This window comes from Belonocnema kinseyi, chromosome 6, assembly GCF_010883055.1.
Source record: "Belonocnema kinseyi isolate 2016_QV_RU_SX_M_011 chromosome 6, B_treatae_v1, whole genome shotgun sequence".
Classification (NCBI taxonomy): domain Eukaryota; kingdom Metazoa; phylum Arthropoda; class Insecta; order Hymenoptera; family Cynipidae; genus Belonocnema; species Belonocnema kinseyi.
The window spans coordinates 96,873,614-96,889,091 of NC_046662.1; the positions used below are offsets into that span (position 1 = coordinate 96,873,614).

At 30.3% G+C, this 15,478-nt stretch overlaps 1 protein-coding gene across 1 annotated transcript in view; it reads left to right on the plus strand.

The window, feature by feature from the left end:
- Positions 1-14,682, plus strand: part of LOC117174386 (neuroblastoma-amplified sequence-like) — a 15,111-nt gene extending 429 nt beyond the window's left edge. Inside the window, exons 2-19 of the mRNA XM_033363475.1 lie at positions 7-105; positions 199-436; positions 2,319-2,737; positions 2,854-3,237; positions 3,525-3,735; positions 3,825-4,045; positions 4,137-4,463; positions 4,563-4,768; positions 4,839-5,135; positions 5,210-5,546; positions 7,393-7,799; positions 8,158-8,457; positions 8,530-8,818; positions 8,891-9,199; positions 9,284-9,692; positions 9,808-10,712; positions 10,809-10,937; positions 14,299-14,682. Coding sequence (XP_033219366.1) covers positions 7-105; positions 199-436; positions 2,319-2,737; positions 2,854-3,237; positions 3,525-3,735; positions 3,825-4,045; positions 4,137-4,463; positions 4,563-4,768; positions 4,839-5,135; positions 5,210-5,546; positions 7,393-7,799; positions 8,158-8,457; positions 8,530-8,818; positions 8,891-9,199; positions 9,284-9,692; positions 9,808-10,712; positions 10,809-10,937; positions 14,299-14,574 — 5,763 coding nt within the window. The 3' untranslated portion in view covers positions 14,575-14,682. The remainder of the gene's footprint in view (positions 1-6; positions 106-198; positions 437-2,318; positions 2,738-2,853; positions 3,238-3,524; positions 3,736-3,824; positions 4,046-4,136; positions 4,464-4,562; positions 4,769-4,838; positions 5,136-5,209; positions 5,547-7,392; positions 7,800-8,157; positions 8,458-8,529; positions 8,819-8,890; positions 9,200-9,283; positions 9,693-9,807; positions 10,713-10,808; positions 10,938-14,298) is intronic.
- Positions 14,683-15,478: the final 796 nt, after the last annotated feature.

The following is a 15,478-nucleotide window of genomic DNA, read 5'->3' on the forward strand; positions in this document are numbered from 1 at the left end:
TATTAGACAAAAATGAGTGCTAATTCAGAAGAAAAAGTGACGGAGGAGTCGATTCTTTACGAACTTTTGGAGTATTTCTCAAAAAAGCAAGACCCAGAATTAGTCGTAAGTTTATTCAAATCAATATAGAAATTAAAGCACTATAGTGTGTGACTTATTCTAGTTTGCATTATAATTACATTGGGAAATTATTTATAGAAATGCAAAAACGATGGAGTGATTTTGCCAACAACAGCAGGCACTATAAAAAATGCTTTGCGATATTTGAACAACAGGTATTCCTTGCCAGAAAGTATTTCCCAGCAAATTAGTTTTACGTTGTCTTGGAAATTTGCTATTGGCGATAATGGAAGGATATTAGCAATTTTGCAAGAAAATATTATTGAAATTAGAAAACTGAAGGATGAGTATTCGTCTGTTACGGGAAAAGCATCAGGTAATTATTTCGCGATCTTGCTTAAGAAAAAAGCAGGATTTTGTATGGCTTTACGAACTGTTTACATATTTCCCCTATATTTGGTTTTTTTTCAAAAATTGCCTCAAATTTTCGAAATGATTTCCTTTTATCGAAGCTATTTTGCGAGTTTATATTTCAAACAGTCATCTTACCGCTCTTTTGCCCCATTCAGTTCCAAAAAGAAGAAATTACTTTCTTACGTTTGAGCTTGAGTAATTTTATAAAAAAGTCAAATAAATTATCGTGAAATATTCTTCCTACTATTTTCGGTGTAGCGTGACCCAGGATCGCTCGGCCTTTTTCAAGATCTACCAATTTTTTTCGACGGGAAACAGAGAGGAAATTTATGACTTCTTTGAAAAAAACCCCAATTGCCGATAATTGTTCACAAGTAAATGTTTTCAAAATTAATAATACTAAATAATAAAAAAATACTAATAATAATAAAAATAAGTGGTCGAAAATAAATTCAAGGCGTTCAAAATTTAAGAGTTTTTTTTCAAATTGAGAATTTGTAAATAAAATGATTCCAGAATAAAACTTCGAAAATAGAAAAAATTACAAACTTCAAACATTGATTACTTAAAATTTAAAAGAATTGAAATTGCATTAGCAGTTTTAAATCAAAATCATTTTTTTTATTATTTGATATTGCTTTAAATTACCTTGAATATTTCAACGTCAAGTGTGCTTAATTTGTAGAATTAAAAATTTTTATTACATTAAAAAAAATTGAAATTGATGCCATAAATTCGTCTAAGATAAAAAATTAAGTTTTCGCCTTTTTTACCTCTCAAAATGTAATTTTTTTTTATTATAAACCTTTAAAATTGAATTATTCGAAAAAAATTGTTAACAAAAAGTAATTTTTAATTTCTAATAGAAAAGTTTTGAAAAGCGCTATCGCAACTGCAGGGGAAAAATTCTAAGCATTGGTATTAACAGATCGTAAAGATGATTTATTTGTTTTTTGTATCTGTTAGATATAATAAGATATTCAATTATTTAAGTCTATGAAGTTTCGAATAGAAATAATGGTCTCGAGTTTAAGGGTTCCCAGCGGCAACAAATAAGGTAAAGGGTTTTGACAGTTCTGGTTCAAAACTTAGTAGATCCGACCTTTTGGCCTGGGATCGCTAGTAGATACAGGATCTGCCTTTGGAGAATTTTATTTACAGTCGCAAATATGCACAAAATTGCACCAAATGTGTGAGCTTTTCAAATCCGTTGAGTTTTTTTATGAGAGAGGATATGAGGATATGAGAAAGGATATAACCGCGGTTCCACCATGCTTCAATTATTATGGTTCAAGTTCAGAGTCACACAGCAGAGTCATGTAAAATTGTATACCAGTAAATATGAACTTTTAATTTTATGAAAACCATATCAGAGAATCACTCAATCGTTAGAAAAAACCGATATTTTACTCACTGCATTGGATTTTGGTGTGAAACTGACGTAAAATAGCAATAAAATGATTTTTTTATAATCTTAATATCATGATTTTACCCGTTTAACACTAAATATTTTAATTTTGTTTAGAAATAAACCATTCAAATACCTTTTTACTGAAATAATTTCATATTTATATGATTTGAGCGAAAAAATCACCAAAAATATCGATAAACGAAATTTAAAAATTTTGGTTTCCGTTTTGTTGGCCGCCATTTTATACGAAAAATCGTAGATAAAAAACTCAACGGATTTGAAAAGTTCAGACATTTTGTGCACTTCTGTGCATATTTTCTATAATAGTATGATTTCACAAAGAATTCAAAAATTTCATGAATCTTTTGCACCATATTTCGGAGAGTGATGAAGTCCTCGTGATAAAATAAATTATTTATTCATTTGTTCTTAGTGCCAAAGGATGCATTTCCTCAATGGCGGAAATTGGCCTGGAGTTTTGATGGATCGATATTAGCACTAGCTTCTAGCAATGGACATTTGTCATTTTACAATTCGTTAGGGAACAATATTTTCAACATTACCCCAAAAACTATTTCACCAAATCCTCATATTTTGGAAGCTGGAGACGCAATAGCTTCTATGATATTTAAAAAGCCTAGAATTCAAAGTGACACGTGGGAGCATGAATTTATTAGTATATCCTACAGTGGCCTCTTAAAGTCTTATCACATCTCGGCATCGAATAATTTCGAAACAAATCATGAATTTTCGTTCGGAAACTTTTATAGAAATGGTCTCAATGCTGTTGTTTATAGTGAAAAGCACGATCTATTATTCTTAGCAGGAAATACCATCAATCGAAATTTAACTGTAAGTGAATTGAATGCAGAGCACAATTTTATCCTAACATTTTCCGAAATATAAAAAAAAATCTATTTAGAAATGAACCCCGTTTTGCAAAATTTCTTAACATTCTCATTTTACAGTGCACTGCTTTAGAGGCTGGATTGTCTTCGTGGCGATTTTTAAACGACCATCCTTATTACAAATTATCGTTTGCTTATGAAGAACAGACGATTAACAAACCAGCATTTTCGATATGGAATTACATGCCTTTGTTTAAAAACCAATCTCATTCGATAATATTCAAATTAAGTATTTCTCCCACTGGACAACTGTTGGCTTGTCTGCATACTGATGGTAGCATCTCACTTTGGAACATGCCAACTTTGACGCTTCAAAAAATGTGGAAATTGCCTGAGCAACCAGAATACAATACGGCAGACCCTTTGGGGCTGATCAAGTTTAAGAAATTTCCACCAGGTTTATCAGAGTTTCATCCCTTGGATATTGGCTGGTGGTCCGATCAAGTAATATTTTCCTCATTAATTAAGTAACTTCTCTGTCGAGGATTACATAACTTCCTAATTAAAAACCCGATTAAAAGTTTTCCATACTTCAAATCGAAAATGTTGAAAACAATCACCATTTTTATGAAATCATTTAGTTTTTCACTCTCACAAGCATAGAATGTTTAATTCTAAAATAATCAAACTTGAAATAGTTTGCTTTTTTGTACGTTAAAATCATGAATCTCTTGTTTTCTGTTTAAATTTAAAAAGAACCTTCAATAAAAATGATCTAATGTATTTTACAGACAATCATAATCGCAAGATACTCCGGTGCTATTTCCGTTTGCTCCATTAAGGATCTAAAAAATCTCCTGGGAATAAGTCCAGAATTTTTATCTGGACAACCACAAATTTCGGAACTAAATTCTGGTCGTGGGTTTTTGTGTTTAGATTGTGAAATATATATTACTAGTACAAAGAGAAGTCGAGAATCTACGGGTGAAGGACAAGCATTAGGTGATTGATACTTATATCATAATATTTCAGCCTATAAATAATTGCTAGTTTAAAAATTGAATTATATTTTATTAAAATTTAACTTTCAGATGCATCATCTGATAGTGAAAGAGACGACAATGAGTCGGAGCATAATACAGTTTTGAATTATGCGGCTCGCTTAGTTCAGAATACACTCTATTCGATAACCGACATTGAGAAATTTCAGCCCAAGAGAAAAAAGTCGAAAATATTTCATAAAACTTACAGAATCTTAGGCCTCAAAAGCACAACTCCGGAGGAATTGTATTCGAGAAAAATTGAAATTGAGGTAAAATTTGTTTAAGGATTTCTGCATGAAGCTTTTTCAATAGTAACTATTTAATAATATTTATGGAAATATATTTGATTTATTTATAAAGGATTATGAAGAAGCATTGTCTTTGGCAAACACGTATAACTTGGATACAGACCTAGTTTATCAAACTCAATGGAGAAAGTCTGAATTTTCTTTGAAAGCGATTCAAGATCATTTAGCGAAAGTAAGCAAAAGATCCTGGGTTTTAAACGAATGCATATCTAGAGTTCCGGACAATTTCGAAGCTGCGAGAGAATTGCTTAATTTTGGATTGCGAGGTGCTAATTCAGAAACTTTATTAGCAATCGCAGAGAATGATGATGGCAAATTTAAATCTGATGAATGCGACGATGACGATATAAATATGGTTGAAAATCTTACGTTAGAACAAGTAAGATTCACTTTTAGTTTCCCAATAAAATTTATTTGACTAAACAATCCAAACAATTGCAATTGAAATAAAATTAATTTTCATTAAAAAATCAAATAGGTGCAAAAGATAAACAAACAACTGGAAAAGTTGGACGTGGAAAATCTCTCCAAATCCCAAAAAGAACTCATCAGATACAGAAAAAAGCTTTTGGATCTCTTGGATAAGTTAAAGGCCTACGAAATTATTTTGGATTCAAAGTCAAAGTACGACAAAACATTCTATGAAGAATTTCGGCAGCTTTCCCCACTCGAAAATGCGATTGGGTAAGAATGATTTAAAATTGGCGGAAATGTAAAAGGTTTTTGGAGCAGAATACTAATTTCTAGTTCACAGATTTGCGAAGGAGAGCAATTGCAGAGGAGTGGAAATTATGTTCACCTACTATGGGTCTAAATTAATGCCCCATTGGCTCGCAGTTCTTAGTTTCTTTCCTGAAACATTCAGTCCCTTCACTTACCAAAATCTGTTACCTGAGTGCGATCAAGAAGAAAGATTATGTTTACTTTTTCAAAGAGAATTGCGCAGCATGGACTGGGTTGAGAGAAGTGAGTTCAGTCAGGTTTTGCATTCCGAAAATGATGACGAAGCCTCATTTATTTATGAATCCTATCCATCTTTACTTGCATATAGGTAAGAATTAAAATTTAATCTCCAATGGATCATTCAATATTGATTTTTTTACAAGAATAATTTGTTTATAACAGAAACTGTGCACTGACTTCAGAATTGCTACAAAAATGGTACAAGTGGCGAGCTTGCGAAATCGAAAGAGGCTGTGGAATAGTAGATTATGCTCTAGGATTAATAAATATCGGAAAGTCCCGAAATATTCCGGGCTTAGAAAGTTTGCTGTTTGAGCTAGAAAATCTCGATGATCTTGTCTACAAAGTAGGATTAGAGTTTTTATCTCTTTCTGAAGTGGAAAAGCTAACAGACCTAGAGAAAATTAAATTGCTAATGAGTAAATCGCATGAGTCGACTTTCGTTTTCGACCTGAAAAACAATGTTCTTCCATTTGTTAAGAGACGAGAAAAGTATTTGGTAAGTTTTTTAAATAAAAACTTATTCTTCGAGGATACAAAAATTATGCAATTTTTAATGACTGATAAATTATTAACATTCTTAACTATGAAAACATTCAGTTTACAATGCGTAATTCTACATTCTTTCACTTGATCAATTTTTTATTGTTTATTTTTATTTAATTTCTAATCGTTTGTATATAAATTATAAAAATTTCAAATACAAATGTCGAGATATAAATAATTGAAACTTCCGTATGTTTGAAATTCAATAGTTTAAAAAATAAGCTGCAGGATATTTAAATCAAAAGGAACTTAATGTGGAGGAATGCAAAAATGAGAAATTTTAAATCTGTTTAAAATAGAACTATTTTAAAATTCAAATGTTGAAGAATGTACTGTTTCAAATAAAAAGCCTAAGTAATTAAACAATTCTAAACTTTGGACTGAATCTTCGATGAATTTTTTTCAATTTTTAAAGAATTTAAGATCCTTACTCATAATTAGACGATACGGACAAAATGAAAACGCTTTGAATGAAACTATTCCAGTTAAATGAGCATTTCCGCTGAAACTCGAAGCTACCACAAACATTTAAAGAGGTTTCCTATTTAAGGCCATGTGAGCGTAACCTGAAACATTTCTTCTTCTTCACATTTTCGACTCATATACTATGGATGGCTCTACCTTAATTTGCTGAAGAATTTACGCGCTTAGAAAGGACAGACCTGGGAACGATTTAGACAAAATATTGCTGGTAGCTTCGAATGCACAAAACAATTTCTAAATAAAGACTTAAAAGATATTATTCTTTTACAATTTTGCAATGTATGGCTGCTTATTCAGAATGGAACATTTTTAATGAAGTGTTCAAAATGAAACTATATTTAACGTTGGAAGCGCCGATAGTTGAATTATTTTGTTTAATAATTTTGACTCGTTGCAATTTCCGAATTCAAAATACACATCATTTAATTCAAATAAATTTTTTCTCTCTAACGGATATTGTTAAATTTAAAATTATAAATCGAAATTCGGCAATTATTAATTGAAACTATTTAAATTAGAAAGAATTCAACTTTAAAGGATTCTAGTTTAAGAAACATTTTAATTTCACAATTCTAATTCGAAAAGTATTTAATTTTAAACAAAGTTTTGAGTCGTTTATTTTCGATTTTTTCAACTCAAAATAATGCCATTTTGAAAGTTTTTTTTCGAATAGTTTAATTTTGAAGGTTTGCAGTTGATACTTCTTCAATTTGTAACAGGACGGATTTATTTTTGAATGGTGATTATTTGATATTATAGGTGCATGGAAATACATTTTTTTATTGTTTTTAAACTGTATACGATTCTAAATAAATATTTTAAAAAAATGTTTTAAAGTTTTTAAAGATTTAATTTGAAAATCTTAGTTTTATGTCTCTTAATTCTTAATTGTTTGACCTACAACGTTTTAAATTTAAATGCACAATTTCTAGTACTTGTTTGTGAAGTTGTTCAAATGTGACGGCATTTAATTTAAAACCGTTCGTTTTTTCAGATTATTAATTTCAAATTTGACAATATTGAAGGTCTTTGATTTGACATTTAACGATTTTGAATGTTTTATTTTGAGATAATGCTTAATTTTCAAGTTCTTAGAATTATGCATATTAAATTAAAATAATTTTATTTGGTATCTTGGTGTACAGGGCATAACAATTCTTCAATTAAGGCATTCCGAATTAGTGTATTTAAAATTGAAGTGTTACAGTTTGTTAATTAAGTATTCAAAATAGAAGCATTTAAAGTATGTAAAGTAAATTCTCTTATTTGCAGTACTTTTGGCTTAAATTTTGACTCAATTTTATTTAATAATGCAGGGTAGGGGCTCAGAAACGAATCTTTTACGCAAATATCTCGTACACTTGAGTAAAAGTGATTTGGGCTGGCTGGTTAATTTTTTCCAATATTTGAGAACCACACAGGATCCCGAAATTTTCGAAATAGTACAAGATGTAACAACTTTGGCATTGGAATGTGTATATGCTTGCACCAATCGCGATATGTACCAAGACGTCAAAAATATTTACGAAGCTGTTTCCAAACAGGAAACAGAAGTAGCTACGAACTACGAACTGCTGGAGGAACTTGAAAGAGAACTTAGATGTGTTAAAATTCTTGGAGAATACGGTGTGAACGTTCCCCTTTGTTTTGTGAATGAAAATAAGAACAATCTTGATGTTATTAAATCTCTTTTGATCGAAATGTCAGAAAGTTTAAAAAATCGGTAAGTACTTTCACAAAGCTTTCAATGATTTCAGAAATGTCATAAAGATTTCAAAGATTTCTAGGTATTTCAAAGATTCCACATTGGCTTCAATAATATTTGAAAGATGTCAGAAGTTTTCGAAAGATGCTACAGCATATTTTTAATATAAATATTTCAAAAGATTCCAGAAGATTTCACAAAGATTTCAAATATATTAAAATATCTCAAAAAGTGTCACAAAAAATTGAATGATTTCACAAAGATTGCAAAGAGTTCACAAAAATTTTCACAAAGGTTTCAAAGTATTTAAAACGCCTCGAGTGTAAAACGTAAATTCTTATTTTTTCATTGTTACCCTTGTCGCTTTATTTTTTAGCATTCCACCAGCAGCTGAAAAAGCTTGGGCGCTTTTGTTAAATGACATGTTAGAAATTCAAGGGTTCATTTTCACGAGTTTGGACGTTGAAATCTGTTTTGAAATCTGTTTATCCGCACGATTACGGTCAAGAGTGAAAGCAACTATTCAAAATTGCGGATCTTTGATGGAAGTGAAGAAAAATGAGCGATCCCTTCTCAAAGTATCTTATGAAAAAGCAGTGGAATTGATTTTGAAAGCAAGCACAGAATACTTCAACAGTGCGAAAAGTCTTGCAGATTCGAATATGGAATTAGCCAGGTAATTTATATTAAAATAAAATCTATTTGCGAAGCGATACTGAACGTAATGATAATAAGAATTTTGTTTCAGAGCCTGTTTACTCCTCATCTTAGATGACAATCCACTTATCAAAGAAGAATACGATCTTATAGACTCGCTACAAATTCTTGACGAATTCAATATAAATATTCTTCCCCTCCAAGTAAGATTGATAAAAGATAAAATAAAGTTAATTCAAGACTGTCTAGAAAGTCGAGAAAATGTTTATAAAAGTCAACAGAAGTTGCTGAATTTGGCAAAATATTTACATATCGATCGAAACAATGTTCGACTTAGGGAAGGAAGAATTTTGGAATTAATTGGACAAAAAGCTTTACAGGTAATTAATATTATTTACTGTGATTCATATTTTTATCTAATTGAATACTAATAATAGATTTTATCTTATTAGGTAAAAAATTACAGTGGGTGTGCTTCTACAGTTCTCAAAATGATAGACAATAATTATCAACCTGCTTGGAAAGTTGCAATGAGTTTAGGAAATTGCGAAGACTTCCAAGATTTAAAATTTAGGAGACGTTGTTTATTTTACGTCCTGATTAATGGACCAAGTGAATTCTTGGAAGACATCATGAAACATATAAACTTACTAGAAATACAAATTTTGAATAAAAGCATACAAGATTGGATGCCTCCCGAGAACGAAGTCTTGGAAAGTGAAGCCGCGAGTGATGATGAATTTACAGATGCTGTGACAACTGTAAGAGCGAACCTTCAATTTAGTATAATTTTATTGTCAACCCATTAGTTAGAGTTGCTTATTCTTACTTTCAATGTTTTTTAGCCACAGATGGAGAATAAAGAGTTCGTTCCCAATATTATCGGAACTTCCACCAAACTTGTAAAAAGTTCCGCGAATTTAGTGAAGCAATCTACTTATGGTATACTAAGAAATGCAGGAAACACAGATTTTTGGAAAACAGCATTGAATTTTACGTTGACTCGAGAAACTGAAACATACATTCCGATAGATGAAGTACAAGAGATAGTTGACGAAAATGTACAGAGCTTCCATTGCTTCTATCAGTCACTACACAAAGTCGCAAAAGTAAGCAAATTTGATACAAAGTACACCCAATATTCTGACGAAAATGAGTACAATACTCGACTGAAATTGTGTCAAACTTTATTGAGAGTATCGATGTTGAGTGAAACAGCTTGTTATGGTTTTGAAGTCAGTGATGTCAATCATTGTAAGTATTTCTTAACATCAAAAATAATTGTAATCATTCAGACGCTCCTATAGTGTTAAAAATTTAATAGCCATTGAAAATAATACCTCATTAAATAATTATTATTTAATTTCAGTGTTTCTTGAATCTGCAAAAAATGTAATAAGCGAAGATTGTCTTCTGGGTTTGGGATATTTATTGAATTTACGAGGAAATTGTATAAAAGAAACTCAAACAATCTTTAACGACTTGCCTCCTACAAATTTGAATCTTCAGCTTGCACTATATTGCTTTTCTCTGCAACTATTTAAGAAAGTAAATCCTTCAGACATAAATATGTTTTCATACGATCCAATAGAATTAATTTATGGAATGTCGAAAGTAACAGAATCCGATGAAACCCGAGAACTGATTTCGGTACTACGGCAGCAGATTCGCTTACTCTCTCCCAATTCTAAAATTTCAAATGAAGCTGACATTGAAAGTGAAACTGAAATTGCAAATGAAAGTAAAATTGCACGTGAACCTGAACCAGTACACTCAAACCAAAAACACTCAGAAAGCACTTCTGATCAAACTGAAGAAAAAGCTTCTGTGGGTGAATGCAAAGTTATTAGTCAAAATCTAACGTATAATGTTGATGATGGAGATGGATGGGATGAATGGGAAAACGAAGATTGGGGCGATTTTTCTGATCAAGACGTCAATGAAACCAAAGATAACACTATGGATGAAATCCCTAGTATTCGAAGTGACACAATCATGAATTTGTGTGAAAATGCAACAGAAGAAGAACGTTTTCAAAGTTTTGAGAAAATTGTTGGAGAAATAATAAATAAAGATCAGTACCTTGAAGTCAAGGAAACCTTGAAGCAGTGGCCTCATTTTATCGATTCAGAAAACATTTTGGCAAATGAGAATCCTGTGCTGGGATTATTAAAAAAAGCGGTGCAAATATCAGATAAAACTAGTGCAAACTGTGACACACAAATATTAGAAGAAATCAAAGATCTTCTGACTGATCAAGAAATTCCAAAAGAGGTAAGTGCACTTGATTTGTTGTTAATTTTTAATCATTTAAATTTTAAAATCTTTTAAATTTAAATACTTTAATGTTTGAAATAAATTTCTTTGCAGGTTCTTGTGAATTTTTTGGACAATGAAAATAATCTTTTAACTATTGAGCAGAAAATTTACATAAAGTTATGTTGTGGCGAAATTTCTCTTAATACTGAGGCCGTTGATATGATTAGGCATTCGTATAAGGTACACAATCGTTTTTTAATTGATTTTTAAATTATCAGGGTGGTGACTTGACCGGGAAACCGCGAAAGAACGGAAAATTACCGGGAATTTTATTGACCTGAGAAAAACTGGGAATTTATTTTATAACCCGAGAATTTACTTCTGATCGCAGTACATTTTTAAATATATGCATATACTTTAAGAGAGAACGATTTTTTTTCATTATAAGGCACATTTTTTTAAATTTAGATTGAAATTTTTGAAATTTTTGAAATTTTTTTATTCAAAGAATTATAATTTGGATTTAGAAGAAAGGATCTTAAGAGAATCCCTGCTCCAAGTTAGAACTTGTCACAATTTGAAAGTTCCCTCTTCCAAATTTTAGATAAATAAAGTACTTCAAGCAGTTTTTAGATTAGAAGCAGTATTTCAAAGAAGAAATATTTCTGAATTATAATTGAAAATCTTGTTGTATTGTTCAATGCAAATTAATCCTTTTTTACATTCTTATCATTTATGATTGAGAAAGTATTAGAATTGTTGGAAATTTGACATCACACTTTTTCAACGGATCTCCACGTTTTTTGACCTCCTGAATCTGAAAATCAGGTTTTCACGATGACGTCTGTCTGTCTGTCCGTCCGTAAACACGATAACTCTCGAAAAAATGAACGAATCAAATCCATCTTTAGCACACTTTTTCTAGGTCATAAAAGAAAGGACGAGTTCGTTAACCAGCCATTTTTGATAAAAATTCAAAAAGTGAGCGCATTTTGAAAATTTTTGAGACCACTTTTTTCTGAATTTGAAAATTCTATCTACGGATATTTATAGTATTGAAAAAATCGAAAATTCAAATTTTGATTGCACAAAAAATAATGGAAAATAAAAAATTCCATTTGGTGGACAAACTATGTAGGATACAAAAAAAGATGAATTAACAGAAATGGTTATCCCCAAAAAAAAAACAATTTCGTTAAGAATCACTTTTTGATAGGACGCGTATTTTTTGTTTTATTCGTGAAAAATAACGTTGAAAAAAGTAAAATAAAAAAAATGTGTGGAAAAACGACGAAAGTTACAAGAAAAAAATGCAACAAAACCTGTTTACAAATGTCTGTCGGAAAACGAGCGCGCAGAGCGAGTGTCACGATGAGAATGTGTACCTCAAAGCCTACAAAGCTTTGAGAAACTTAATCTTTGACTACACTTAATTAAGTAGACAAATCAGAATATGAAGATGCATGTAAATACTGCCATCTAAAAGAGATCTTTTTGATAAAGTTTTTTTCAAGCATTCCAAATGCAAAGAATAAATATCCGAGCGCGAAGCACGAGGTGTAATTATGTTCGTGCAGATTTTTTAATTGAAAATTCAATTATTTATTTAAATGTTAAACTCTTTTGTCAAAAATTAATTTTTTGTTTGGTTAAAGATGCATTCTTTTAATTGAAAATTAATCTCTCTTTGGAATTGTAACTACTTTGTTGAAAATCAATTTTTTTTACTAACAATTTAAATATCGCAGTAGAAAATTTTTATATTTTTCTGAAAATTCGTTTTTTTATTAACAATTAAATTTTTAACAGAAAACTGAAATATTCTATTTTTGGTTAAAAATTTATCTTCTTTTGGATAAAAAGTCACCTATTTGGTTGAAAATTGATATTTTTTCTTTTAAAATTAAACTGTCTTATATTTTACTACGTTGTAATTTGTATTTTTAAATTGAAAATTTAACTATTTCTTTAAAAATCCACGTATCTGGTTAAAAATAAATTTTTTGGTAGAAAATTATCTTTTCGTTAAAGGTTAATAATTAATTAATTAAGGTTTAATAATATTTCTTTTCTTCTATATTTAATTGAAAATTGATCTTTTAGGTTCGAAATAAAATTAATTGTTTCAAAGTTAAAGTAGTAAGGCTAGTGTGAAAGCTAGTCACAGTTGTGTCCACTATTTTTTCTGAAATTTGGAAGCAAATACAAAATTTGGCCAGGATATCAATGACTAAATTAGGTATCAAATTTTTATGCTGGTCAATATAAATAAAATGTTTTTTAAATAATAATAAAATGTTAATTTAAATGTTGATTTGACTCGATTCTAGGTACATTTTTTATTCTAGGCTACATTTTGCTAATATTAAGCTCAAATACCCTGGAAGCAAGTATAAATGAGCAGTAATTTAAATTTTACATTATATTTTCTGTCTCCAAAAAAGTTTTCCTACTAATATTCAACGTGTTTTAAAGCCAAAATTAACCATTTTTGGAGTCCACGAAAGGATCCCATGTTTTTTGACACGACTTTAAACAGTGATAATTCAAATTTTAACCTGAAAATGGCTCCCAAAAAAGGCATTATGTGAAAGAGGACATATTTCTCTGCAAAAAATAAATAACTAATTTTAATGATTTTTCATCTGATTGATCCAATAGCCGGACTACCTTAAACTCTTGTTAAAAATTACTTTGTTTGGTTGAAGAATCATTTTTTAAATTAAAAATTCATTTCTTTCTTTGAAAAGCGAGCTACTTAATTAAACACAAGTTTTTCCTTTCGATAAAAAGGAATTTAAACAAATGAAAATGTACTATTATTTCAGTTGAATATTTCATCATTTTATTTAAATATTCATCTCTTTGGTAAAACTTTTATTTTTTGTCTAAAAATGAAATTATTCCATTTTTGGTTGCAAATTATATTTTTAGTTGAAAATTCTTTTCTTTTTTTAGAAATTAATCTTCATGGCTGAAAATTTATCTTTCTGGTTTAAAAGTCAACTATTCCAGTCAAAGATTTATAATTTTAGTTGAAAATTCATCACTTTGTTTGGAAATGTAACTATTTTTAAAAATTAATTTTTGTTGTTGAAATTTATTTTTTTTTGTGGAAAGTAATTTTTTAAACTAGAAATTTAACTTATATATAATTCATTTTATTAATATATATATATATAATTTTGTTGTTGCTGAAAATTCAAACATTTCAGTTGAAAATTCATCGGTTAGGTTAAAAATTCGTCAGTTAGGTTGAAAATTCGTTTTTTGTTTATTAAAAATGAAATTTTTCAACTGAAAATTAGATTTTTGTTGAAAATTGATATTTTTTAGTAGAAAATTTAAGTATTTGCTTACATTTTTTCTATTTTGCAATTTTTTGTTCTGTTGTGTTAAAAGATGCTTAGAATGAACGTCATGATTTAAAATAAATGTGTGCGTTTTGTGGCAAATATTAATTTTTACTTACGGTTGACGGAGAAAATTGAAAAAACTTGACCGGGAACCCCGGGAAATGACCTGGGATTTGAAATCATCCGTCGAATCGTCACCCTGATTACTCTCCTATATTTGTCAGACTAATTAAAATGGTTTGCAGACCTTGAACCTAACGACACCAATTTTGGAAGAAGTGTTCTTCAAAAACCTGACTGTGTTATTTGGTCCCAAGCACGATATTTATTACCGAATTCTTGAAGAAGTATTTATGAATCGCACACTTTCAGAGATAGAAGATAATATTAAACTCCTGATTGAGAAGTTGGTGGAACAAAGGAACATTCCACATGCAATAGCTTTGTATAATCAGTTAGAGGGTATTCCGCTCTCCCTAAGTACATTCGAGAGTTGTTTTCAGTTGCTAATTAGGAAGTGAATTCATTGTAGAATAATATGTTGAATCTTAAATGTTTCTGTGAATATTGGCAGTTTGTATATGCGCGAGTTGTGTACTATTTGTAAAAAATATACTTTGTTATTATTTTAAATAGTTGTTGTTTATTCCACAAAGTGACACATTGCAGATGGAGATTCAACTTGCAATGTTAATAATTATTGACGAACTTTTATATTGCTCCTTAGTTTTCTGAATCTGCCAGAATCTGTTTCACAATTTGAAATTTCGCGAACTGGTGTGGCCAGGAATTCGACGAAAAACAGATGACGGTAAGGTAGGAGTGAAATAAGTGCTATTTGATAATAGTACTATTCCTACCTCACCGACTTTGCTAATCATGCCCATTCCGCAGAAATGAGATATCCTGATGAATGTTTTGGAAAAGTACAACAACAAAATTCCCAAATGTTTACATTTTTAAGTGTAAACATTTATCAGTATATAAAAACTTACAGCACTTTCAATTTAGTCTGAAATTAGTATGGTAAAAAATATGTCGGTAAGATCGGAATCGCCTTGTAACTGAGGAATGTTTGTGTGGCAAATTGGTAATTAGGTAATGTAATCTCATGTAATATAATTTATTCGCAGCGGATGATGACACATAAATAAATAAAAACATTCAATTTATAATTATCTAACTTATCGACATCCGGTAAGAAAAACATTCGTGCCGGTAAGGTGTACTTTTCCAGTTTCCACCGAGTTTCTCAGTTATTCGATTACATGGAAATAGGAAACACGGGACTAGGCATGCCATCCTAACTTGGCGAGCGGAGTTGAATCCACGGGAGGGGGGGAGAATTCCATGAGTGGGGAGAGCCGCCACCTACAATGTGCCATTTGATTATGCGCACGAGCATTTTTGCCGACAAACTGTGCA